General features: G+C 44.9%; 1 protein-coding gene across 4 annotated transcripts in view; it reads right to left on the reverse strand.

Annotated features, from left to right (window-relative positions):
* Positions 1 to 27,354, reverse strand: part of MTHFD1L (methylenetetrahydrofolate dehydrogenase (NADP+ dependent) 1 like) — a 236,600-nt gene that overhangs the window by 59,361 nt on the left and 149,885 nt on the right. For all 4 annotated transcript variants that reach the window (XM_033235065.1, XM_033235064.1, XM_033235067.1 and 1 more), the window contains exons 25-26: positions 7,215 to 7,322; positions 4,673 to 4,825 (exon numbers count right to left, since the gene is read on the reverse strand). In XM_033235065.1, the coding sequence (XP_033090956.1) occupies positions 4,673 to 4,825; positions 7,215 to 7,322 (261 nt within the window). The remainder of the gene's footprint in view (positions 1 to 4,672; positions 4,826 to 7,214; positions 7,323 to 27,354) is intronic.

Genomic DNA, 27,354 nt, shown 5'->3' on the forward strand with positions numbered 1-27,354 from the left:
CTCTGCCTCCCTTGAGGACATAACAAGAGGGGCTTTCTGCCTTTGTTATAAAGCCCGCCACATTCTGTGCCTGTATGGTTTTATTTACTGGAGTCTATCATAAGGCCTGTGAGGGAAGCGATGAATCTTTCTCATAGCCATGGGGCTGATGGCCCTGTGTGCTGTTGGCATTTAATAATTCACTGAGTAAATGAATGAACCCTGCAGGAGAATGGGAGCCTTTCTGATCTTGAGGTCTCAGTTTGGACTATCTTTCTGGAGTAGATAGATGAATATGTATTTCAGCAGCACTCTAATAAGCCCACACTGGGTGACTAAGCAGATGAGTGATTCATTTTGCTAGAATTTTCCCACCTGCAGGAGCCAGTCCCCTTGGTGTCCCCATTCCCCATCTCCTCAGTCATCTCAGCAGGAAATTACTATCCTGTCTCCCACACGGGTGATGAATGTTCAAGGCATTTCAGCAGACTGTGGCAAGGCCCAGAATGGGGTCAAGTAAAAGTAAATACCAGCCCTTATTAGGAGATCCTGGCCCCTCTGGTGCGTGTGTCCCAGTACACATGCAGCTTCCTGCTCTGTCATAGAAAGCAGCCCTCTAGGGCTACCGCCTCCAGTGACAGTTTCCTGACCTCCAGGAACTTCTGTAGTCAGGCACCACTCCCTTCCTCATGCCCCACACCCGACTGTTCCAGATTTCATCACTATGCACTGACGCTCACCACGACCCCGCGTGTGGCCACAGGAGGAACTTGGCTGAGGGCTGAGAAGACCAGATAATGACACAGAGGGCTCACTTCAGGAAACCCAGGGAGCTGCAGCGGCTCCTCCAGGGCCATTCCACACATTCATTTTCTAACAAGTCATAAGTCCAAGAGTGACGTCAGGAGCGGACAGCCTGGTGTCCAGGCATGAGCCATGGCAACAGATTCTGATTTTCCAGAATGACTTTGGTCGTTACCTGGTGTTGGATATGATGGTGTTAGCTGGAGTGGGAGGAGATTCATATTGTATGTTTGTTTAGTGACTCCAAAGATGTTAAATTATTCTGTGGTTTTTATTATTTTATTTCATTTTTTTAAGACATGGAAGTCTCACTGTATCTCCCAGGCAGGAGTGCTCACTATAGCCTCAAACTCCTGGGCTCAAGTAATCCTCCCACTTCAGCCTCCTGAGTAGCTGGCACTCCAGATACCTACCATGACTCCTGGCTAATTTTTATTTAAGTAGAGATGAAGTCTGCCTATGTTGCCCAGGCTGGTCTCGAACTCCTGGCCTGAGGCAATCCTTCTACCTTGGCTTCCAAAAGTGCTCAGATTATAAATGTGAGCCACTATGCGGGCCCTGGTTTTTATTTAATGGCTATTAAATGCTCAGAAGTGAATTCAGGTTTCAGTTAAATGCACAATTTTTATATCAAACTATTTTCTTTGCTAATTCACTTCTATCTGCGTCTACCAGCTGTAAATTGCCTGAAGCAGAGAAAGCTTCTTTAGGTTGGGGCTCCCTGTAGCCCCAAGCTGAGTGCCTTATGCGGCACTGGCTGAGTGAATTTGTTGGGTGAACTACTGCGGGGTTTAGAGTCTGCAGAGGGTAGGACAGGGCAGATCGTGATCGCAGCTAACCTTCTCAGCTACTCTACCATTTCATGTCCTGTTTGGGCACCTCCGTCACCCCTCACCTCCCCTGATGGTCCGGTCTCTCTGGGCCTGCACTGTCCAGCCACCCCTTCTTAACCCTAAGCCAAGGCCTTCACCAACTAAAGCTCAGGAGTAAAGTGGCCATCACTGAGGCCATTCTACGTATGTATGTATGTATGTATGTATATATATATTTATTGAGAGATGGGAGTGTTGCTCTGTTGCCCAGGCTGAAATGCAGGGTGTGACCTCGGCTTACTACAACCTCTGCCTCCCAGGTTCAAGTGATTTTCCTGCCTCAGCCTCCCAAATAGCTGGGATTATAGGCGCCAGCCACCACACCCAGCTAATTTTTGTATTTGTAGTAGAGATGGGGTTTCACCATTTTGGCCAAGCAGGTCTCGAACTCCTGACCTCGTGATCCACCTGCCTCGTGATCCGCCCGCCTCGGCCTCCCAAAGTCCTGGGATTACAGGCATGAGCCACTGCGCCCGGCCAACTGAGGCCATTCTAAGGAATATAAAGCAAGCTCTTCAGTACCGATTTTTGTTAACTGAGGTATAATTAAATTATACACAGGCCTGGCACAGTGGCACAAGCCTGTAGTCACAGCTACTTGGAAAGCTGAGGTGGGAAGATTGCTTGAGCCCAGGAGTTTGAGTCCAGCCTGGACATCACACGTGTATAGGTCTGTGAGTCTGGAAGAATGTATATAGCCATGGACTCACTACCACGTCAAAATATAGGGTATTTCCATTGTCCCAAAAAGTTCCCTCCTGCCCCTCTGCAGTCAAACACTTCCCCTCCCCCAACTCCTGGCAACCACTGATCTGAACTGTAGACCTGAAAATGTCATTCAGAACCCATTTCATCTGGACCCTTCTCCCTGTGTCAACACTGCTGCGAGTGCGAGCGGTGTCTGTGGGATTTTTCTGGACGTTCTCTGCCATGCTGCTGCTCTTTCCTTCCCACCTCCTGGAAGGCGCCCCTGCTGGGAGTCGACTGCGTTAACATGGGTGTTTCAGGGATGTCTTCCTTTGCTCTCTTCTCACTGATTTCTAGCTATCCCTGTGTCTCTCCTGTTTAACGACTGCCTTCACCCATATCCTTAAACCCACCAGGGTGACGTTCCTGCCCCTTTCTTTGGAGCGCTGTGTCTGTATTTCCAGTGGAGGCACAGACTGTTCCTTAGATCCTGTTAACCCTCCGAGCTCTCTCTACCCAAGCCAGGCTCATTTCTGGCCCTGCAAATCTGCCTTCTCCTGTGTCCTTTCCATGACCGATGGCATCACTAGCCAGAGTCACCAAGCTAGAACAGTCCCTTCCCCCGGCCCCCACGGTAGGAGGATACTTTTAGAGTACGTCTGCAATTCACCCCCACTCTCCGTATCTACTTCTGTGGCCAAAGTATGGACCTTGATTGCCTCTGGCCCCAGCTGAATTAACCCACCTCTCTGGGCCTGGTTCTCTTTTCACTAAACGTTCTCCACATTGCTGCCAGAGCTATTTTTCTAAAATACACATCAGACCACATTCTTCTTCTCCTTATTTAAAAACAAAAAAAACAAAAAACCAAGAAATAAACCAAAAAAAACCCAACCTACCGTGGCTCCCCAGTGTGTACGAGATCAGATTCAAGTTCCATGAGATGGTTTTCAAGATCTTTGGCCATGTGGCTCTGTCCTGCTATCCCAATCCTATTCCCATTCCCATTCCCATCCCCAGCCTTCCCACCTCATCCTACTCCAGCCACACTGGACCACCCCAAGAGAGGATGTCATGTATTAGTACTTTGGTGCATTTGAGTCAAAACTCACTGTTTTGCCAGTTCAGAGATTGAGCACTTTTTGAAGAATCCCTTCTTCTTCCATATCCCGGGTAAATTCTGCCCCAGGCATAATGAGCTGTTACCCTCTGGGCTCTGAGGGCATTCAGAATGCCAATGCAGTGCTCTCCAGACACCTCTGTGCTGTTCAAACCTATGCATCTCACACCTGCTTATCTTAAAATCTCTGTGCCTCACATGCAGGAAGAATTCAAAAAATGCTGATTGAAAAAACATTGTGTCCAGTATCAGATGAAGTATGTAAATATCAAGGCAAGAATCTGCACTTTTTGTCGACCTATTGCTTGTTTGCACAATAGAGCCACATGGTTTATTATAAAAAATTATTATAATGTACACTGTACACTGGTTAAGCTCAGATCACTTTGCAATAATGATGATGACAATGATGGGTTAGAATATTTTTTTCTTTGCTTGCCATGGGATATGCCAGGTTGTGAGAATTCTTTTTTGTTCTAAATCAAATTCAGGAACACTCCCAAAGACAAGAAGTCGAATTTAGGCCATGGATGGTAGCAATGGAAGGCTATCACTGTGTAGCTGTACCAAATGAAGCTCATCTGCATGGATTTTAAGCACTTTGATAAGCTTTTATTTCTCTGTTCATCTCCTTTACCCCCATAGATAACACAAAATAACAGCATAATCATCCAATAGCAATGAAATCCCATCACAACAACATAAAAAATGAGAACTCATGAGATTTACTAATTTCCTAAGCCAGAGCTTCCCACCTGATGTGCTGGGGAAGTGGGAGAGCATGAGGACTGCTTTCCCCAGCCCTTGGGGTGACTGGGCAGATCCTGTCTGGTGTGAGCAGTAAACTCCACTGTGGTACAACATTTTGGGTGCTATGTGTTATAAAGGTTGACAACCACTGTCCTAAGCCATTCTACCATTTAAATAACAGGCTGAATTCTCCCAAGTTATGTTCATACTTGCCTTAGGAAGGAAATTAGTATTATGACTCTAAAGATCCTGAGCACATGATCTAAAAAAAGAAAAACCCAAACCACAATGGCAAAGGTAGGTGAGACAGAGTGTTTGGAAAAATAGCGAATACTGTACTATTAATTACTCCTTAATTCTCCCTAATCCATGATTTTTAAAGAGTGGGTGGAGCATAACGATTTGAGGCACCACGGCAGTGCAGAATGGGGAGGGTTTTTGGAAAATGTGACTCACTCACCGTTCCAACCAAAGGGTAAATGAACCCAGCGCCTATGCTGGCCCGGACATCACTGATAGGTAAGATGAAGTCCCTTGGCACACCTTTTTTGTCAGGTTGGTGAGACAGAGAAAGGTGGGTCTTTGCCATGCAGATGGGCAAATTTCCAAAACCCTGTAAGAAAGGAAAGAAAATGTATTCACTGATACAGATGTTAGTCTCCTGTGTTTTTCTATTTGCACTTTCTACAGTCTTGGCCAGCAATGGTGTGCTGGCTCAGATCGAGGCACATGCAGGAGCTGCCGATTACTACTTGTTCATTGAAGAAGCAAGAAGGTGAGGATAAAAACTCATCTCCATGTGATCACTGTTTAGCAGGTCAAGGGTGACTACTGTTTATTTTGGGGGTTCTCTTTAAGAGAAGGCAGTGTTATGTGCCTGTTTGGGGAAAGCACGGCTATTTTCAGGCAAAGCAGCAGCTGTAGAAACCACTTTCCAAGACTATTAATATCCGGGACCCAGCAAGGTAGTCTGGAGAAAGGCTCCTCAACGAGGCTCTTAGTCATGTTGTTCACTCATTCTGGAGTCGGTCAGGAAGCAAAGGGCCCCTTTGTGTTGGTTTATGAATCATGGCTATTTGATCTGCGATTACATTATAAAAACTAAGATGAGGTCACTATTTAAGCTTCTTGTTTTTAAGGACCAAAGTCTATGTCTGACCCAGAGTCCCAAAGGTGAAAGAGCAGGAAGTCACATGTGGTGTCTCACAAAAAGGACAGTGTCCTCGAAGCCTGGTTCTGATTAAATGGCACATAGTGTTCCTTTAGAGGCTTTGCTAATTCATTGCAACCACATACTTGACACTAACTTTAAAAAAAAAAAAAAAATAGAGATGGAGATTTTGCTATGTTGCTCAGAGTGGTCTCAAACTCCCGGCTTCAACTGACCCTCCTGCACTGGCCTCCCAGAGTGCTGGGATTACAGGTGTGAGCACCGTGGCCGGTTGACACAACTTTTAAGCAATATTTCCTTGATAGACAGAGATAAAGGGAAAGAAATCTTTAGTGAAATTTTCATAAGACTTAGCCTAAAACTATTTGGAAGATCTCAGAGTCTTATCAACTCAGGGAGGACGTGGGCTTGGGGCCATTTTCTTTTTGAAATCTCCACTCTTCTATACTGGTAAGAATTTTGCTGGGCGACAATCACAACTGCCTTTCAGAAATGGTGCCAGAATTTTGAATTTCAGACATGATTAAATATTGGAGTAATTTCTATGAACTAATAGAGGTTTGCTAATGTAAAAATTTTGTTAGTAGGCATATTAAAAAGACACAAACAAAAACCAACCAATACGCCATAAAGTGTCACCAGATTACTTCATAAAAGAAATAACATTTTAACATTGAAAGGAGAAAAGACTTAATATGATAATAAATGATAGCCTTAAATATCATTATTAAAAACTCATGGGAAGAAAAAACCAAACCAACCTCATGAGAATGGCCTTACTTTACTTGGTTTATTGCACATGAATGAAAATTTCACCACAATGCCTGTGCACAGAGCAGTGCTTGGGAATCCTTTTTGTAAAGGATAAGCCAAGAACATACAGGGAAAATTCTCAGAAGTGAGAACTTTCTGAGTTGCTGACTATTTTACCAAACCTAGGAGAATAAATACACTGGCTGGCAATGGTAGCATTTAACAAAATTTCAAATGGGTTTACAAAAAAGAATAAGGAGTTGGAGATTTTTTTTAAAGAAAAGGTCAACACACTACCTATCACGAAGCTCTTTAGCCAGCAGGCTCTTAAAGTGTTCTGACTTCTATCTATCTGGTGACGCCAAAGTAGGAGGGACACTCGAGGCATATGGTCCTTTTGGTGAAGGTGGCTGAGCCTCCTGGAATGGAGTTGATTGATCATGACTGTCACTGGACTAGATGGTGACACATGCTGTCAGATCGCAGCCACCTTCCCAGCTGCTTGCCTACTTGCCTTTGTCAGTGGCTAGAGGCAGAAGATGATGGAGCCTTCAACCTCAGTGGACAAGCTCAGTAAAAAGCCAGTGAATCACTTACATAAGAAGAACACCAAATATTCCCATCTTTATAGGCTGCACTCCTATCTGCCTACCCCGGCACCATGCTAGCATTTTTAAGGTAGTAAGAGGCCTGCAGGGAAGCGGAAGCATTGCAATTCATCTAAATCTGACTCCACAGCTATACTCCAAAGGATAGTTTCAACATTCTGGGCTGAGTGGGAGGGATGAAAGATCACACATTACCTACAAACAGGGATACCACCCATATCAGACACATTTATAGTCACAGAAGTAAATGATGCATGGATCAGAGGATGTATTTCTCACCATAAAGTTCTAAATATAGCCTACTATATCCAAAAGTAATATCCCGAGGATATCACTTTCATCTTTGTTAACCATAAAATAGATTAAGCAAAGAGTAACTGGTGAGACAAGTACAAATTCTCAAGTCAAGCTGAGTATTCTGAGAGCCTAAGGTGGATTTTTTCTTTTCCCCCTAAAAGTACAACTTTTACCTGTTGAGTGTAACGATCTATTTTGGCTTGTGCCTCAGGAGAGAGTTCAATATCTTTGGCTCCATAGACAGCCTGGGCAATGGTTCTTATCTTGTCCACAACTGGAAGCTGGAGAAACACAAATTATAACAAAATTGTATAAGTTTAATCTGGTTAAAGATTTTTTTTAAAGTTTAGTGAGATTTTCTGTAATTGCTCAAAATTTCCTATCAGGGTACCCCCTCAGCAACTGCAGGATTCCTAGCAAATGCTCTTTTTCCCTTTTAGCACCCTAAAGCAATGAAATTTTCAGTGTCAGAAATAGATCAGATGTCAACTAGCAAATAAACCTTAGGTGTTCAGGCAATTTAGAGGCAGCTTATCTAGTTGTAACAATTTTTATCCATTGTCACATTTAAAAAAATGTAGTTTACTATAATTTTTCTTTCTTTTTTTTTTTTAGACAGCATCACTCTGTCGCCTAGGCTGGAGTGCAGTGGCACAATCTCAGCTTACTGCAGCCTCAACCTCCCAGGCTCAAGTGATCCTCCCATCTCAGCCTCCTGAGTATCTGGGACTACAGGGATGCACCACGACTCCAAGCTAATTTTGTTGTCTTTTGTTTTTTGCATTTGTTTGTAGAGACTGGGTTTCACCATGTTGCCCAGGCTGGTCTTGAACTCCTGGACTCAAGCAACCTGCTCACCTTGGCCTCCCAAAGTACTGGGATTACAGGCATAAGCCATCTCACGCCTGGCCTGTTTACTATAATTTTTAAATAATCATATATGTCAGGACTGGAGCCTCCCAATGAAATTGTGAGTGCCAGTTTTTAAGTGGGTCTGAATATGGGTTCACAGTATTGCTACAGAAAAAGTAGCAATACTAAAAACAAGTATTTTTTCGTGAGCAGTAATGGATTGAGATTTTAACATAAATGCTGATGTGATCAAACACTATATTGGAAAATTAGAAGGTGAACCCACTGTCACTTTAGCAAATTATGAGAAATCATGTGGCATGGAAGAAACATGAGAAGACTAGATACAGGCAAATAAGTGTGTTGGGGGAGATGATTTCCATAATGTTAGACTGAAGACTTGGACACAGACTACTGGTAGCATACAGCAAGGGATCTTCAGAAACAAGAATGATTCATTAGGAAAGGAATCCTCTACAGATAAAGTAATTCTAAATTTAAGAAACACATTTGGCAAAATTATCCACAATCTTTCTGTGGGTAAAAATGCATATGTGGCCAGGTGTGGTGGCTCACACCTGTAATCCCAGCACTTTGAGAGGCTGAGGTGGGCGGCTCACTTGAGGTCAGGTGTTCAAGATCAGTGTGGCCAACATGGTGAAACCCCGTCTCTGCTAAAAATACAAAAATCAGCTGGGCTCACGTCTATAATCCCAGCTACTTAGGAGGCTGAGGCAGGAGAATTGCTTGACTTTGGGAGGTGGAAGTTGCAGTGAACCGAGATTGCGCCACTGCACTTCAGGCCTGGGTGACAGAGCAAAACTCTGTCTCAAAAAAAAAAAAAAAAAAAAGCATATGCATGATGCAATCAGTTGATTTGCTGTTTGGTGAACAACTGCTGAACCAAATGCTGATGGAACAGATGTGAACCAAGGGGCAGAAGTCTCCCGTGGCATGCCTCAAGGACTTCGCTTGACAACAGCAAGTGTCATATTTGTATGAAATACTGTTGATACAAGAGTTACCCAAGAGAAAATAAATAAAAGCCAGCACTCTTCCCCTCCCAACCCTGATAGCACCCAAAACTGCTTTAAAACGTGTTTTTCATTACTACAGTTTTTATTACTGTAGAGGTGTTCTGTGGTCTGGAACTTAAACATTGAATGTTCTAACAAATAAAAAGAAATGAAGGTACAAGCCTTATAACCTTTCACTGAGGGACATAAAAAGAATCTGAGTCAATGGAGAAAAATAGTTTGCTCATGGATGAGGAGACTTAATACTGTACAGACGTCACTTCTCTGAAACTTACTCAGTTCGATGCAAGTCCAGTAAAAATCCCAAGCTCATTTGTGATTACTCGGCCTATGAGTTCTAAAACTTACAATAAAGGGTTGATGTGGTTTGGATGTTGGTCCCTCCAAATCTCATGGTGAAATGTAATCCTCAGTGTTGGAGGCGGGGCCCGGTGGGAAGTGTTGGGATCATGGGGGCGGATCCTTCATGAATGGCTTGGTGCTGTCCTCATGATAATGAGTGAGTTCTCACTCTGAGCTCTGGAGAGATCTGCTTGTTGGCACCTCCCACCCCCTCTCTTGCTCCTGCTCTTGCCATGTGATGCACTGGCTCCCCCTTTGCCTTCTGCCCTGAGTGGAAGCTTCCTGAGGCCCTCACCAGAAGCCCAGCAGATGTTGGCGCCATGCTTGTACAGCCTTCAGAACCATAAGCCAAAATAAACAACTTTTCTTTATCCATTAAACAGTCTCAGGGATTCCTTTATAGCAACTTGAGAGTGAACTAACACAGGGTAATGGCATAAATAGTCAGATAACTGGCATACATAGTCAGATAACTTTAAAAATAAACAAAACTGGCCGGGCGCGGTGGCTCAAGCCTGTAATCCCAGCACTTTGGGAGGCCGAGACGGGCGGATCACGAGGTCAGGAGATCGAGACCATCCTGGCTAACACGGTGAAACCCCGTCTCTACTAAAAAATACAAAAAAAATTAGCCGGGTGTGGTGGCGGGCACCTGTAGTCCCAGCTACTCAGGAGGCTGAGGCAGGAGAATGGCATGAACCCAGGAGGCAGAGCTTGCAGTGAGCTGAGATCCGGCCACTGCACTCCAGCCTGGGCAACAGAGCGAGACTCCGTCTCAAAAAAAATAAAAAAAATAAAAAAAAAATAAACAAAACTGGGCTCAAGCCTGTAATCCCAGCACTTTGGGAGGCTGAGACGGGCGGATCACGAGGTCAGGAGAAGATCGAGACCATCCTGGCTAACATGGTGAAACCCCGTCTCTACTAAAAATACAAAAAACTAGCCGGGCGAGGTGGCGGCGCCTGTAGTCCCAGCTACTCAGGAGGCTGAGGCAGGAAAATAGCGTGAACCCGGGAGGCGGAGCTTGCAGTGAGCTGAGATCTGGCCACTGCACTCCAGCCTGGGTGACAGAGCGAGACTCAGTCTCAAAATAAATAAAAAAAAAAAAAAACAAAACTGAAAGAACAAAGAAAGAGGACTTTTCTACTAGCTATCAATCATACCCCAAAACTATGCTAATAAATTCCATGGGTACTGGCACAAGTATAGACAAATTAATCAATGGCAAAGAAGAAAGAACCCACAAACACACCCCAGCATGTGCAAGACAGCATGTCATAGAGGTGACACAAATCAACAGAGAAAGGCTGACTACCATCTGACTTTTGACTGGAGAGAAATAAAATTAGATTCCTACCACATACCAGGCCTCCAAAGAAACCCAATATGGAACAAAGGCATCAACTTGAAAATTATAACTCTAAATGTTGGAAGAAAACAGTGGGAACTCTATTATCCTGAAGTAGAGAAGGATTTCTTAAATGAGATAACAACAGAATAACCCATAAAGGAAATGATATATAGATTTCACTACAGCAAAATTTAAAACTTGTTTTAAGAAGACATTATAAACAAGGTCAAGAAATAAGAGACAGATTGGGAGAAGATACATGCAAATATTTATAAAGTCAAAAGATTAGTAATCTTCAAAGACCAACCTTTGTTAAAACTCTCTGAGCTTTCTAAGATCTATCCCAAAGGCCACCTCCTCCACGAAGCCTTCATGGATGACCCTTAGGCACATGTGAGCATCCTCTTCTTTGACATCTAGATGCCCTCGAGGCGCTCCTACCCGCAGCTTCAGAGGACAGGGATTCACTGGGGCCTGACTGTGAGGGGCTGCCAGCAAAAGCTCATGCAATCTTGGGGTGTGTGAGTGGAGCCCAAGTGTGTGAACAGTCACACAGACTCGGCAGCACCACACTGACACCGAAATCTCTTGGAGGGCAAGGGGCCTTTTGTAAACCATGCCATATGAAAAATCGAAAGGAGGGCAGAATGTGAACCAAGGGACAAACGTTAGAAGGAAGTAGTTGTTTTGAGTGCAGTGTTTAAGGAAGAATATAATAACCAGAGCTCTCTCACTTAGCAGTGACCTGTCCTTGCCTGGAGGGTTCTATAAAAGCTGAATATGGTGCCAGGAATGTTGTACAAAGAGTTACTGCCTAAGTGCAAAGTTGAGGCTGGGTGAGAGAGAGAAATTTAAGGGTACCTTTTTTTAAAATTTATTTTTGGTAGAGATGGGGTCTCACCATGTTGCCCAGGCTGGTCTCAAACTCTCGGCCTCAAGCGATTTTCCCACATTGACCTCCCAGGTTGCTGGGATTACAGGTGTACTCTGCATAGGCAACTTCTAACGTAAAAGATTCAATGTTCATATTAGCTGAAGAATGAAGAATGGCTGATAAACTCTTTAAGGCTCGGGACCATCTCTTATGTACCTAGAGGCAGCCCCTGGAATATATACAAAGCCCTCAATATACAGTTGAACAAATGAATATTTCTATATTTCCTATTGACTAAGCTTGGGTTCCATGTGCTTCAATAGTCACACAAGCTGATAAGAAAATTCAGGTGTTGATGTGCTGCAGGTAACAGCGGAGAAGACGTTTTCCATGAATCTTAGATCATGAGCAACGTGTGTTGCTGGGCACTCAAGTGCTTGCTGCCAACACTGTACTGAAACTAACATGAGCTCATCTGCTGGTCAACCAATGCCTGGCAAGGAGCAACCTTTTTAAGAAATAAAAGTTGGTGGGACGCTGGAAGATACTTCTTGCAGGAAAGAAGACACAAGGCAAGCCCAAGGACCATGCTTTGTGAGAAGTCAGCTCTCAGAAGGGTGTGTTCCCCAGGCAGTAGAACAGCAGTTCTGGGAAGCAGGCAATGCTCCTGCTGCATGCAGTCTGTGGCCTGCACCTACCTCCGCGCGGCCACTCCAACCCTCCATGGGCTCTGCACAAAGGAGCTTGGTGGCTATGTGAAGTGGGAGGGCTCAGAGAGAATGCAGCCTCTCCTTATGTGTGGTTAAATCATATAACCTCCCTGAATTTGTTTCCTCATTTCTAAGATGAGGATGTGAATACTTCAGTATACATCACTGTACTGCACACATTGAATCAGTGTAAAATGCAAGCAAGTTGCAAATGTCATGCTATACAAACCTTAAGTAATGTTATTATGGAGTGAGAATGGTAGGGAGGACTGAAAGAATTACATTTTGCTTGGAAGTACAGCAAAACAAGATATTGTTATAACACATTTAATGAACAGAAAAATGCATTCTTTACTGAACTCTAGATCATAATTCAAAAATAAAGAGTGTGATTTTTCTGTTAAGATAATAATTTTAAAAACTCACATGGGAGCAAAGTAATAGCAAATGAATGACTAGTGAATAAATTAATGCAAGCGGGTGGCCGATTTGTTATTTAAAATTTTCTTTTTTGATACAGAGACTCACTCTGTCACCCAGGCTGGAGTGGAATGGCGAGATCTTAGCTGACTGCAACCTCCACCTCCTGGGTTCAAGCGATTATCCTGCCTCAGCCTCTCAAGTACCTGGGATTACAGGCATGTGCCACCATGCCCGGCTAATTTTGTATTTTTAGTAGAGACGGGGTTTCACCATGTTGGTCAGGTTGGTCTCGAACTCCTGACCTCAGGTGATCTGCCCGCCTCGGCCTCCCAAAGTGTTGGGATTACAGGTGTGAGTCACTGTGCCCGGCATGATTTGCTAAACATGAAAATGTTTTACAAGAAATATATATATGTGTGTGTGTGTATACATATATGTGTGTGTGTATATACATGTGTATATACATATGGGTGTGTATATATATGTGTGTGTGTATATATATTTATATATATTTCTGTGTATATATATATATATATATATATAAATATATATATATATTTATTTGAGACAGACTCTTGCTGATGCCCAGGCTGGGAGTGTAGTGGCGCAATCTTGGCTCACTGTAACCTCTGCCTTCTGGGTCAAGCAATTCTCCCTTCCTTAGCCTCCTGAGCAGCTGGGATTACAGGCTCCCACCACAATGCCCGGCTGATTTTTGTATTTTCAGTAGAGATGGGGTTTCACCATGTTGGCCAGGCTGGTCTCCAACTCCTGACCTCAGGTGATCTGCCTGCCTTGGCCTCCCAAAGTGCTGGGATTTCAGGTGTGAGCCACTGTGTCTGGCCTAAAATACATATTTTTAAGAACTTTAATTTTAGTAAAATACACATAACATGTAATTTACCATTTTCTTTTCTTTTTTTGTGACCCAGGGTCTCATTCTGGAGTTCAGTGGTGTGATCACAGCTCACTGCAGCCTCAACCTCTGGGGCCCAAGTAATCCTCCTACCTCAGCATACCGCGTAGCTAGGACTACAGGTGCATGCCACCGGCTAATTTCTAAAATTTTTGTAGAGATGGGGGTTTTGCTATGTTGCCCAGACTGGTCTTGAACTCCTGGGCTCAAGCGATCTGCCTGCCTCGGACTTCCAAAGTGCTGGGATTACAGCTGCAAGCTACCATGCCTGGCCTAATTTACAATTTTAGCCATTTCTAAGTGTACAATTCAGCAATGTTAAGTCCATTTACGGTGTTGGGCAACCAACTTCCAGAACTCTTTGTATTTAGCAAAACTGAAACTCTACCCATTAAGTAGCAACTTTCCATGCCCCTCCCCTCAGCCCCTGACAACCACCATTCTACTTCCTGTCTATGAATCTGACTGCCCTAGACCCTCTACAAGCAGATTCAAGCAGTATCTGTCCTTCCGTGTCTGGAGTATTTCATTTAGCATAATGCCCTCAAGTTTCATCCGTGTGATAGGAGGTGTCCTTCCCAAGGCTGAATAATGTTCCATAGTATGTGTGTGCCATATTTAGCTGATCCCTGCTGACAGACAAGGGGGTTCCCACCCTTCAGCTACTGGGAACAATGCTGCTATGAACAGGGCTGCACGAGTACCTGCTTGAGTCCCTGCTTTCAATGCTTTTGGGCATAAGGCAATGTACATTTTTTTTGTTAACAACTAAACTTTCTTCCTTTCCAATGTTTATTGGAAAGTGTTTTGGGAATTCCAGGGAGGTGCCAGGCTGACTATGTGAACTGAGTAGTTGTGGTTTCCTTCCTGTAGGACAAGTGTGGCCACCCACACATGACAGTACTGTGAGGGGCCAGTAGCACGAATGAATCCCAACAGGGTGGCCCTGCTTCCCTGCCTCAACCTCACTGCCAAGGTTGTGTGCTTCCCAGCAGGCACTGCTCTCTATCCAGCCCCACAGCTTCTCAGCACTTGGCACTTCTGATGCCCGGCTTCAGCCTCGCCACCACTGTAATAGATGAAGGTGCATCCTGGCGGCTTCCAGAGGTATGATACTGCTTCCTGGGACCTGAAGAGAATGCACTGTCTAGAACCTGAGCTACAACCCTGCAGCCACGTGCTGAATAAGTGCTTCAACTCACAGCTCCAAAGCTCACGGCCAAAGTGCTCTTGGGACTCCTGCTACAATTTTTATTTTTCACTCACAAGTACAAATAAGGAAATAAAAATATCTCAGTTAACATATCTTTTGGGTTTAGTGTAAATATTAAAATCTGCCCTGATAAGGTCCTTCCCCTTGCATGCAATCTATTTATATTGTGTTAGCAGGCAAGGAACTTCCTATGGTTAATCTGCTTGATTTGGGGGAGAAGTGTAATCTTTAAAGAAAAAACAAAACAAAACAAAACCAAGCTCAGCCCAAAGGTCTTGATCTGAACTTGATATTCACTTGTACTTCTCTGTGGTAAACGATAGCTTTTATAAACAAATAGAATGGCCAAACAATTTATGACTGTTCATGCGTTAATCATTGCTGGCTTTCTCTTGGTTCTGTAAATATTGACTAATATATTTACTTGCCACATTGTGCCTTGGAGAGTGGTCTGCATGAAGGAGGATCCCACAGGCATCTGCTAAGTGACCAAATAACCACCTACGGCAAGTCCTTTCAAGATGTCAGGGCGTTGTTCTAGAGCTTCAGGGACTTTGTGTACAAAGAACTTCTGATGGACTGGGGACAAGGAGACACAGTAAACAACTATGACAGAAGAGAATGTGCAGTCAAGACTGTATAAACATACTATTAAAGTCAAGTGGTCACAGGTTGCAAAGGGAGACATGAAAATCAGCAAAAGCTGACAAGACATTAAAAAAGAGCTGGAATAGTGCATTAAAGAAAGGACAGGAGGCCGGGTGCGGTGACTCATGCCTGTAATCCCAGCACTTTGGGAGGCTGAGGTGGGTGGATCATGAGGTCAAGAGATCGAGACCATCCTGGCCAACATGGTGAAACCCCATCTCTATTGAACAAAACACAAAAATTAGCTGGGAGTGGTGGCATGTGCCTGTAGTCCCAGCTACTTGGGAGGGTGAGGCAGGAGAATCGCTTGAACACAGGAGGTGGAGGTTGTAGTCAGCCAAGATCGTGCCACTGCACTCCAGCCTGGAGACAGAGCAAGACTCTGTCTCAAAGAAAAAAAAAAAAAAAAAGAACGGACAGGCAAAATGTCAATAGGCAAAGAAGGGAAAGAAAGGCAGAAGCCAAGGTGAAATGGTGTCAAACACATTAGCTACTTCAAAAGCCTGGTGTCTACACTTGTATCTTTGGTCATTTTTGAACTAACATTATGTTAAATCTTCATATTCACCAAAAATGTAACCCTCCTCATACTCTACACTAATTCCTTTCCAAACTTTACTTAAACACGTATTTTGGAAACGGAAATACTCTAGAACAGAGCTGTCCACTGCCACTTTCCATCACAATGGAAGATGTATCGTGTGTTCACTGGCTTCATGTGGCTATTAAAAGCATTGCAAGTGGGACTGGAGCAATCCAGAAACTGAACTGTCAATCTTAGCCACGTGGGATATTGGGCAGTACAGCTCTAGAAAATAACTGCGACTAATGGTTATATTGGTGGCACAGTCTTTCGCACAGAGCAGGCAAAACATAAACACTAGCTGAGTGACTCCACGAAGAAATAGTAGAGGATTTGGTGACCTTCATGCTTTATTAAATTCATTTTGTAGGTGTGGTGGACCGGGGTCCTAGAAGCTAAGTCACTCAGTCAGACAGTATAGCCGTCTTGGAAAGGCTCTGGAAATGCTCACTAGAATTCTTCAATTAAATTATTGAAGTCCTGCTTTTTAGTGGAATAAAACTGTTCTGTACATTCTAGAAAAGTTGTTACATTTTAAAACAATTTTTTGGTGACAAAAAATGGACAAAATAAAATGAAATGGAACAAAAGTTTAAAAATGAACTGTCAGAAATAAAGATCCATGAAGGCTTTATACCGTAGTAGGGATGTCTCATCTTACTTAGAGGCCAAATTCTGAAGTCAGCAACCCTGAAAAATCTTTTAGAAGACCCATGAAAACACTATATAATACTCCATTCTCAATACCCTAGCGTCTTTTAATGAGGCCCCACTGTTGTTGAAGTATTGGAACACACTGCCATTTCTTCAGCCAGCCCTGCACCAAATGAAGTCGTTGGCATGCATCGGGGGCCACAGTGAATGAAAAATACATGGTTCTTTTCTTTCACCAAGGCCACAGAGTTGAATTCACATGGGTTAAATCTTCCTACGCTGTGATATCAGCAAAGTGTATTCCAAGACCCGTAAAACACGTGAAGAGAAGGATCAATTAATAAACTCGTACATTGAATAGACATTTCCGGATACACAGTAATTATTTCCATTCGTATTTTGTATCTTAAATGAAGCATAAATTTTAAATGATCTACAAATACAGTTTGGCAAGCAGCCTTTCCTGTACTTCAAATTAAAGTACAACATGAAGCTGTCGATATTAATTTATACTGACCACACCACACTAGGTGCAAGGGCTTGCATTACCAACACCACCTGGAGTCCTGGGAGCAGCTCTGCCCTTGCTACTGAGAACAACAGGCCCCTGTATCACTGACACAAAGCATGTCCTTGGCTGGAAACCAGCACATCTGAGCTACGTGCCGACTTCCACGAGCCTGCTCAGTGGGCATGGAGCCCTGTGGGCTTGCTGGCCCTGAGCAACAGGTTCACTCTGAAGACGCCTACATGTAGAGAATCTCATCCTCCTACGGCAAACCTGGGGTGCCGTGAGGGTAACCGGACTCTGGGAAATGGAAGAAAGGCTCACCACTAGAAAAGCTGCATTTCTCCACATGAAATAGTAAGAAATCCACATGGGTAATCTTTTATTACTCTCACAAAGAACAGTGCAGCAATGCCAAAAAACGGAATATATGGGAATAAGTGATTTTAAAGATTGCATCTCACGCAAAAGAGGGGAAAGGGCTGACTGGTTCGAGCACTCTGCTGGACCTAGGAACACTCATGTACAGTGTTTTGTTTTGTTTTCTTTGAGACAGAATCTTGTTCTGTTGCCCAGGCTCAAAAAAAAAAAAAAACAAAAAAAAAAAACCAGGCCGGGCACGATAGTGTGCAGTGGCATGTTCTCGGCCCACTGCAACCTCCACCTGCCAGGTTCAAGTGATTCTTGAGCCTTAGTCTCCAGAGTAGCTGGAATTACAGGCATGTGCCACGATGCCCAGCTCATTTTTGTATTTTTATTACAGATGGGGTTTTGCCACGTTGGCCAGGCTGGTCTCCAACTCCTGACTTCAAGTGATCTGCTCACCTCAGCCTCCCAAAGGATTGGGATTACGGGAGGGAGCCATCGTGCCTGGCCGGTTTTTTTTTTTTTTTTTTTGAGCCTGGCTCCGTTGCTCGGGTTGGAATGCAGTGGGGGTGATCTTGGCTCACTGCAACCTCTGCCTCCCAGGCTCAAGCGATCCTCCCACCTCAGCCTCCTAAGTAGCTGAGAATATGGGGCATGTGCCACTATGCCTGGCTAATTTTTAAAATATTTTTAGTAGAGACAGGATCTGCCATGTCACCCAGGTTAGTCTTGAACTCCTAGATTCAAGCGATCCTCCTACCTTGGCCTCCCTAAATGCTAGGATTACAGGCATGAGCCACCGTGCCTGGCCATGCAGTGTTCTCATGATGCAGCTGCTCATTCCTCTTCTACAAATCTGACTTAAGAACATCAATGTGTTGTAAGAGCAAAATGAATGAACACAGGTGCAACACTGGTTCCGTGTTCACGTTCAAGGAGCCCTTGTGCTTTACTCAAAACACCACCCCCTCAACCTCCGGGAGACTAGGGAGACTGGAAGCCTGTGCTGTTTTTTTTTTCCCTAAACCCTAAGGTCGTAGTTTTCTCTCTCTCTTAAGTGGTCCATTAGTGTGGTACCTCAATGTTTGTTCCTGCGATCATATTTAATGTTCCTCATGAGCTTGCTTTTAGATGAGAAAGTGGACACTCTACATTGCAATGGTCTCATCCGATCTAAATTTAAGTCAGAAAGCCTGGGGAGGGATGGAGTGAGTAGTAGAAGGCAGCCGGCCAACAAGTATTGTGACTTTGATAGTTCATCATTTTACCTTCTCTCATAATTTCAGATGAAATAATGCATTTCTAGAAACTTCCATCATAGTGACAATCATTTTGCATGCTAGAAGACAGCTTTCAATGACACTACAGGGATTCTTGTGACATGTGCAAGTGTATTAAACACAGGCCACTGTTTTTTTCTCATTGTGTGCTATTTCAACCATCAAGGAAAGAAAGCTGGGGCAGGCTTTGCCAGAATCACACAGGGATGAGTGGGATGCTTTGAGAAGGTGGAGCCCGTGCTCATGACAGGTGCAGATCCCTCGAAACTGTCTCACACAGCTGAACGATGTGCCTGGCAGGCTGGGAGGTGGGTTATATACTGCAGGCCAGCAGAGGTTTCATAGAGAACCTAGAAGCCAGTGTTGGAGAAGCATCTAGATTTGAGAGGGATCTAAGTGTTTACAGAAGGTCTGGTCAAGCAGGAGGTATCTAGGGCTGGGTGCAGTGGCTCATGCCTACAATCCCAGCACTTTGGGAGGCTGAGGCAGGCAGATCACTTGAGGTCAGGAGTTCGAGACCAGCCCAGCCAACATGGTGAAACCCTGCCTCTACTAAAAATACAAAATTTGCTGGGCGTGGTGCCCCACGCCTGTAATCCCAGCTACTAAGGAGGCTGAGGCAGGAGAATCGCTTGAAACCGGGAGGTGGAGGTTGCAGTGAGTCGAGATTTCGCCAGTGCACTCCACCCTGGGTGACAGAGCCAGACTCTGCCAAAAAAAAAAAAACAAAAAACCAAACATAAAGGAAGCAGGAGGTATCTGGAAATTTGGGGTTGGATCACGGAAAGGAGGCCAGGGGATAAGAGGTTTATGGGAGGCTTGCTGAAGCCGTTCACATTGGACGATCAAAGGTTGTTTAAAGGCAACTCAATCATAATTAAGAAAGCAGAATATTAAAGAGCATGGGGGGAGAAACAGGAGAAACAGGGGGGAGATACATAGCTGACTGGAAAATGTAAGGACCAGCTTTCCACAGAACACTCCCAACATTCTAATGCACAACAAGAGGAGAAGAGAGCGCTGCAGAAAGGGCTATGGGCTCAGGCTGAGATGGGAGGGAGAGCCAGAGGAGGTCAAAGGCCCTGAGGGGGAGACAGCTTTTCCAGGGACAAAGACAACCAAAAGAAGGGACAGCCTTTCAACCTAGAGTGTGTTTCTTCCTTCTAATTACTGTGAAATGTAAAAGGCAACAGAGATGTGCATCAATACCTTTTAAGTTTTAAGATCCTATTAATTAAACCCTGTATGTACAATGTGAATGTACTTAATGCCACAGACTACACATGTAAAAATGATTAAAGGGGAAATTGTATGTTATACATATTTTACCACAATGGAAGATCCCCCACTGTATATCCACAGATATGCATTTTTTGAATGTTTATTTCAATGTGGAGGCTCGGGTTGCAAATGCTCCAAGTCCATGTAAAGGATAGCTCTCACACCCCACCAACAACTGGTGTAGGTTCCAGCTGGCATTTTCAAAACGTAGAAAATAATTTCTTAAGAACCAACCAGAAAAACAGTAACAACAAACATCCTGCCTTAAAAAAGACCAGCAGAGGAGGAAACACCCCTGGCCATCTGGGCAGGGAGAGTGTGAAGTTCAGAAGTCAGCAGAGCTGGCTGTGGCTCCAGGCTGTCTTCGTGGTGTGTTTTGGTCTTCCTTCATCCAGCCCCCACTGGGATCAAGAGAATGGCTTCACGCAAGGAACAGGAAAGACCTTTTAATAAAAACAAACACCATCCTGTCTTGCTGTCAAGGCTATACCTCAAAATGTTTGCAAGGCTAGAGGAAGGATACAGGGATGATTTTCAACCTTAACTCCTCATTTAACAAACAATATTCAGACTGAAGGTCAAGCTGACTTCTCGGGGTCATACCTCCTTCTATGCAAAAATGACTGACGTTTTATGGTATCACTAAGGGCTCCCAATTCTCATGGAGAAGGAAAAATGCCAATGCCTTGGTTTAGTTTAGTAGTGCTTTAGGAGACTTGGTTTCTAATTCCTGGTTTTAACTCAGTGCAAAATAAACCAATCTTGGAGTTTGGCAAAATTACCTTGAGTTACAGGAGAATTGTTGAAGGTGAATTCAGGAGGCCCACTCTTCCGAAAGTGAACATGACAGGAGGAAGAGCTAGCACTGACTGACTGCTTTCCTCCCTTTTCTTTTTTGAGACGGAGTCTCGCTCTGCCACCCAGGCTGGAGTGCAGTGGCGGGATCTCAGCTCACTGCAAGCTCCACCTCCCAGGTTCACGCCGTTCTCCCTGCCTCAGCCTCCCAAGCAGCTGGGACTACAGGTGCCGCCACCATGCCCAGCTAATTTTTTGTATCTTTAGTAGAGACGGGTTTCACCATGTTAATCAGGATGGTCTCGATCTCCTGATCTGGTGATCCACCTTCCTCGGCCTCCCAAAGTGCTGGGATTACAGGCGTGAGCCACCATGCCTGGCCTTTTTTTTTTTTTTCTTTTTGAGACAGAGTCTAACTCTGTTGCCCAAGCTGGAGGGCAGTGGTGTGATCTCAGCTCACTGCAACCTCCACCTCCCAGGTTCAAGTGATTCTCCTGCCTCAGCCTCCTGAGTAGCTGGGACTACAGGCATGTAACACCATACCTGTCTAGTTTTTATATTTTTAGTAGAGATGGGGGTTTCACCATGTTTCCCAGGCTGGTCTCGAACTCCTGGCCTCAGGTGATCCACCCGCCCGGCCTTCATTGCCTGCTTTCTGTGTTCCAGCATTCTACTCTGGGGCATTTCATTTGGGTCTCACAGCAACTTGGTGAAGTTGGTGTCACTGTCAGACACCATTGTACAAATGAGGATGCTGAGGCTAGAGAGATTAGTCAGTTTCCCCAAAATGCGTCCATAGTAGGAGGCCTCCTCAAGGCTTAAACTGAATTTACATGATCCCAAAGCTTTAGCCTGTTAGCTCTATGTAATATGTTCCTTCTATCAAGTATCCATTTCTTATGGACAAGTCCATCACCTTCCCATCTATAATGCAGAGTTGAGCCCACACAGCAGATGGGATGTGCAGAGGCAAGCCTGGAAGAATGTATGGAGGAGGGATTTCTTAGCTAATAAAGTGTGCATGTAGATTAGTGTTTCTTTCAGTCATCATATTTCCCTGCGTCCCTGCAGACATGGAGATATTCTATTAGTGAACGATAAAGAGATAATTGTCAAAAGTCACATTAGAAGAGGAAAATTCAAAGAGAAGATGATTTTGAGGGGGACTTTTTTTTTTTTTTGAGACGGAGTCTCGCTCTGCTGCCCAGGCTGGAGTGCTGTGGCCGGATCTCAGCTCACTGCAAGCTCCGCCTCCCGGGTTCACGCCATTCTCCTGCCTCAGCCTCCCGAGTAGCTGGGACTACAGGCGACTGCCATCTCGCCCGGCTAATTTTTTGTATTTTTTTTAGTAGAGATGGGGTTTCACCGTGTTAGCCAGGATGGTCTCGATCTCCTGACCTCGTGATCCGCCCGTCTCGGCCTCCCAAAGTGCTGGGATTACAGGCTTGAGCCACCGCGCCCGGCCGAGGGGGACTTTTAACAGCTTCTTTTTTTTTTTTTTTTTTTTTAATTTTTTTTTTGAGATGGAGTCTCGCTCTGTCGCCCAGGCTGGAGTGCAGTGGCCAAATCTCAGCTCACTGCAAGCTCCGTCTCCTGGGTTTACGCCATTCTCCTGCCTCAGCCTCCCGAGTAGCTGGGACTACAGGTGCCCGCCACCTCACCCGGCTAGTTTTTTGTATTTTTTTTTAGTAGAGACGGGGTTTCACCATGTTAGCCAGGATGGTCTCGATCTCCTGACCTCGTGATCCGCCCGTCTCGGCCTCCCAAAGTGCTGGGATTACAGGCTTGAGCCACCGCGCCCGGCCCTTAACAGCTTCTTAAAAGGGATTGCAATCACCCTCAAGGGTAGAGAGGAAATGAGCCACTGTAATTCAAGTTTAAACACATTCATTTTCACACAATAAAACTTCTTCTGAGCAATTAGTCTACTACACCTTAGTCCATACTTTTCAATCTTTATTCTAAATTATTCATTGATGCCTCCACCCTGTACCATAATTAAAAGTTGCCTACTCTTGAGTGAGAAGTTACTCTGGCAAAAAGAGATGCCAAATTGTTCTCTAGACAGCAGCTGCTGCTGAAGTCAGTTTTCTATAGAGTTCAGCAGAGACTCCCAAGTCAGAAGTGCAGCCTGTTTCTCCCTTTACCTGTAAGCTCGCCATCAGGAAGTCCAGCACACTGCTGTCTGGCCGCACAGCGCCTCTGAGAGCCAGGTGTCCCACTCTCTCCAGCTCAACCACTCTCCAGTGGGGTTCTGAGACAATTTCTACTTCACACTCAAATGCAGTCATGCCCTGGACTCTAGCACTATTTTCCATTACCCTAAATCATCTCTGATGTTTTCCTTCCACACGACTGGGGTGGAGAAAGAACAGCACACAAGATGCCATCAGTCTTGTACTGAATACATTCTTGGGGATATAAAGCCTGGGGAGACACCAAGGGGCACACAGAAACCCAGTTTGCTTTGAGAAGCAAAGGTGGGAGAGTGCCATATGCAAAGCATTTACAGCTTCTTTCTCCTGTAGAGCAATGCCACACCTTTCTCACTGCCCAGCACCCAAGGGTTGGTTGTGAGGGTGTGGGGTTGTGGGGGAGGTAAGAAAGGGCTTCCAGAAAACCATTACTTAGTTACTAAAGTTTTACCAGGACCAACCAATGCAAGAAATCAGGGGGAAAGAAGGCTTGAGCTCCATTACTGACTGCACCAATGAATTCAGATTTTTACATGGTGACAAGACAAGACTGTAAATGGTCTTAGATGATCTAAATCTTGCCAGTGTGAGGAACATAGCTAACAGGCAGACAGTACAAAGAGAGCCAGCAGCAGCAGCAGCTCTTTTGATGAACCGTCACGCTGCAGTAGGCTGGGAGGCTGATTATCTAACAAATAATTATTTAGCTCAAATCGAATTTCTGTTACAAGAAAAGCGAGAAGTGTGTTGGCAAAGGAGGCAGGGATCCTGGCCTTGAGGTCACCTATCAAATAGAGGACTTTAGACCACATTATTATTAAACACTTTCCTCCTTTCAGAGGAGAGCTGACATTTTAGCAGCATTATCTCCATGAAGAATGGGAATTCAGAAAAAAAAAATAATTGAAATATCAGTGGAAAGGAAAAGGGTTCATCTTAGGGTTAGTGCATGTCTGAGACAGCATAACTCAGAAGCATTTCTTCTGATTACTGACCTCTTTTTCACCTGGGCTGTTTTCCTTGAAAAGAGCCACACTTCATGAAATCATTCATGAAAATAACTGCTTTTGCTACGTAGAGTTGGGTGGTTCATGATCAGATGGCAAGATGGTCTGAGGCACACTCACAGCAGGATCTAGGGGTGACTCTCCCCACAGTGGTTTATGTAGAAAGGCCCTGGCATGTGTCAAGGGTTGTAGGCACCCTGGCGAGCCTTACCCAGGACCAAGGAACAGGAACCCAGGGTCCCCTTGGCCACCCGCCATCTGAGTTGGCTTCAATGCCTGACTTGCCCACAGCAGGGCTACATCTATTTTGCGCTGAACACCTCTAGGTCTAAGAACTCAAACTTCCAACTGGAACATTTTTCTTTTCACTCATCCAAAATCTTCTCTCTCAATTGATCTCTACCACCTCTGCAGTCCAGAATATTCTAGTTCCTCATTCACAAAATGGCCTCATAAAAATGACAAACCTTTTCTGAGCTAGCCTCCAATTCATTCCCTGTGTCCTTCCTTCCATAAACACTGACTGCGTGCTGGTGACGATGTCCCCTGTGTGGCATGGAGTCTATGCCTGTGCCCATCACTGTCACCCTTCCTCTTCAGGAGGGTCACTCAGTCACTGTCCCCTTTAACTATGTCTCCCCCCAGACCTCCAATACACACACACTTTTGAGCACAGTGCTTAGCTCTGAAGAACAGAGCAGGATGACGAGCTCAACCATCTGGACATTCCTTCTCCCAGCTCTGCCTCTTCCTAGCTATGGGACACTGAGCAGTTGACTTAGTTTCTTTGTGCTTTAGTTTTCTTATCCGTAAAATGGGAAGATATCACCAGTTCTCACCTAAGAGGGATGTTAGGACCACAGAGGTGAACATGTGCAAAGCGCCCATATACCTGGCACACAAACAACTCCTTAAAAGCAGGAGCTGTGGTAATATTAAATATTGATACATCAGCCCCACGCTCTCACCACGGTGATTCCAGGCTTATCAACAACGCTGCTAAGCTCTTGCTTCACTGATTTCTTCTTCAACTTATGCTATTGATTTATGCCACTGAACAGGAAAGAAGAGTGACACACCAAGAGAATATGTGAGGGATGAAGGAACAGGAGAAGCAGCAGCCAGTTTGAAGCCTGGGCGCCCCGCAATCACACACCACCCGTGAAGACAAATCCATCAGCCAGAACCAGAGCCACAAAATTCAGAATGGAGATGTCAGAGGGCTGCAAAGACAGACAATCTGAGGAGGAGAGTGAGCCCTGGGAAGCTCAGGTCTGACTGAACCATCAACATGTGCATATCCTAGAGGACCCAGCAATCCCACTTCTGGGAATATATTTCCAATTGAATTGAAAACACGGTATTGAAGGGATATTTGTACATATGCCATAAACATGCATGCCCATACAGCATTACTTATAATAGTGGAGAGGGGGAGCTCAAGTGTCCATCCACAGATGGATGAAGAAACAAAATGTGGGATATCCAAAGAATGGGAGTGTATTCAGCCCAAAAAAGAAAGAAAATCCTGGCCGGGAGTGGTGGCTCACACCTGTAATCCCAGCACTTTGGGAGGCTGAGGCGGGTGGATCACGAGGTCAGGAGTTCGAGACCAGCCTGACCAACAAGGTGAAGCCCTGTCTCTGCTAAAAATACAAAAATTAGCCAGGTGTGGTGGTGCATGCCTGTAATTCCAACTACTCGGGAGGCTGAGGCAGGAGAATCTCTTGAACCTGAGAACAGAAGGTTGCGGTGAGCTGAGATGGTGCCATTGTACTCCAGCCTGGGCAACAAAAGCGAAACTCTATCTCAAAAAAAAAAAAGAAAGAAATTCTGACATGCTACAACATGCATGCACATTATGCTAAGTGAAATAAGCCAGCCACAGTATGATGCTACTTACATGAGGACCCTAGAGTTGTTACATTCATAGAAATGAAGGAGAATGGTGGCTGGCAGGGGCTGTGGGGAGGGGCATGGGGAGTTGTTCAGTGGGTACAGTTCCAGTTTTGCAAGATGAAAAGCGTTCTGGAGATTGGCTGCACAACAATGTGAATGTACTTAACACTACTGATGTGCACTTAAAAATGGTTAAGATGGGCTGGGCGCGGTGGCTCACGCCTGTAATCCCAGCACTCTGGGAGGCCGAGGCAAGCGGACTGCCGGAGCTCAGGAGTTCAAGACCAGCCTGGGCAACATGGTGAAACCCCAACTCTACTAAAATGAAAAAGAAATTAGCCGGGCATGGCGGCGTGTGCCTGTATTCCCAGCTACTTGGGAGGCTGAGGCAGAAGAATTGCTTGAATCTGGGAGGTGGAGGTTGCAGTGAGCTGAGATCACGCCACTGTACTCCAGCCTGGGCAACAGAGTAAAGTTCTGTCTCCAAAAAAAAAAAAAAAAAAGGCTAAGATAGTAAATTTTGTTATATATATTTTACCACAATGAAAAAATATATGTATATATACACACACATACACTAGATTATAGTTCAATAAAACCACAAGAGAAAAGAACCATAACAGAAATGAACAAGCAGAGGCCAGGTGTGGTGGCTCATGCCTGTAATCCCAGCACTTTGGGAGGCCGAGGCAGGTGAACCATGAGGTCAGGAGTTCGAGACCAGCCTGTCCTAGATGGTGAAACCCCAACTCTACTAAAAATACAAAAAATTAGCCGGGCGTGGTGGCAGGTGCCTGTAATCCCAGCTACTCAGGAGGTTGAGGCAGAGAATTGCTTGGACCTGGGAGGCAGAGGTTGCAGTGAGCCAAGATTGCGCCACTGTACTCCAGCCTGAGCAACAGAGTAAGACTGTCTCAAAAAAAAAAAAAGAGAGAAATGAACAAGGAAAATACCTCCCATGGTTTCCCAAGCCTCGCGAAATTGCTCTTGTTCCTGTGCAACTCCTGAAGGTGTCAGCTGTCAAATCCTGTTCACTAAAGTACCTCTTCACTTAGGCCTGCGATTTGGGAGTCTTCAAAAGCACAGGCTTTGGGACAAGGAGCTAGGGTCTGCACTTGGAAATGTGACTTTGTGGCTTAAACTCTTCTACCTTCTTGTTTGTTTGTTTAAGACCGGGTCTCACTCTGTCGCCCAGGCTGGAGTGCAGTGGCGTGGTCTCGATCTTGGCTCACTGCAGCCTCCACCTCCTGGGTTCAAGCAGTTCTCCCACCTCAGCCTCCTGAGTAGTGTAGCTGGGATTACAGGCGCCCACCACCATGCCCACCTAATTTTTGTATTTTTAGTAGAGATAGGGTTTCTCTATGTTGGCCAGGCCCATC

Source organism: Trachypithecus francoisi, unplaced genomic scaffold (assembly GCF_009764315.1).
Source record: "Trachypithecus francoisi isolate TF-2019V2 unplaced genomic scaffold, Tfra_2.0 Lachesis_group15, whole genome shotgun sequence".
NCBI lineage: Eukaryota > Metazoa > Chordata > Mammalia > Primates > Cercopithecidae > Trachypithecus > Trachypithecus francoisi.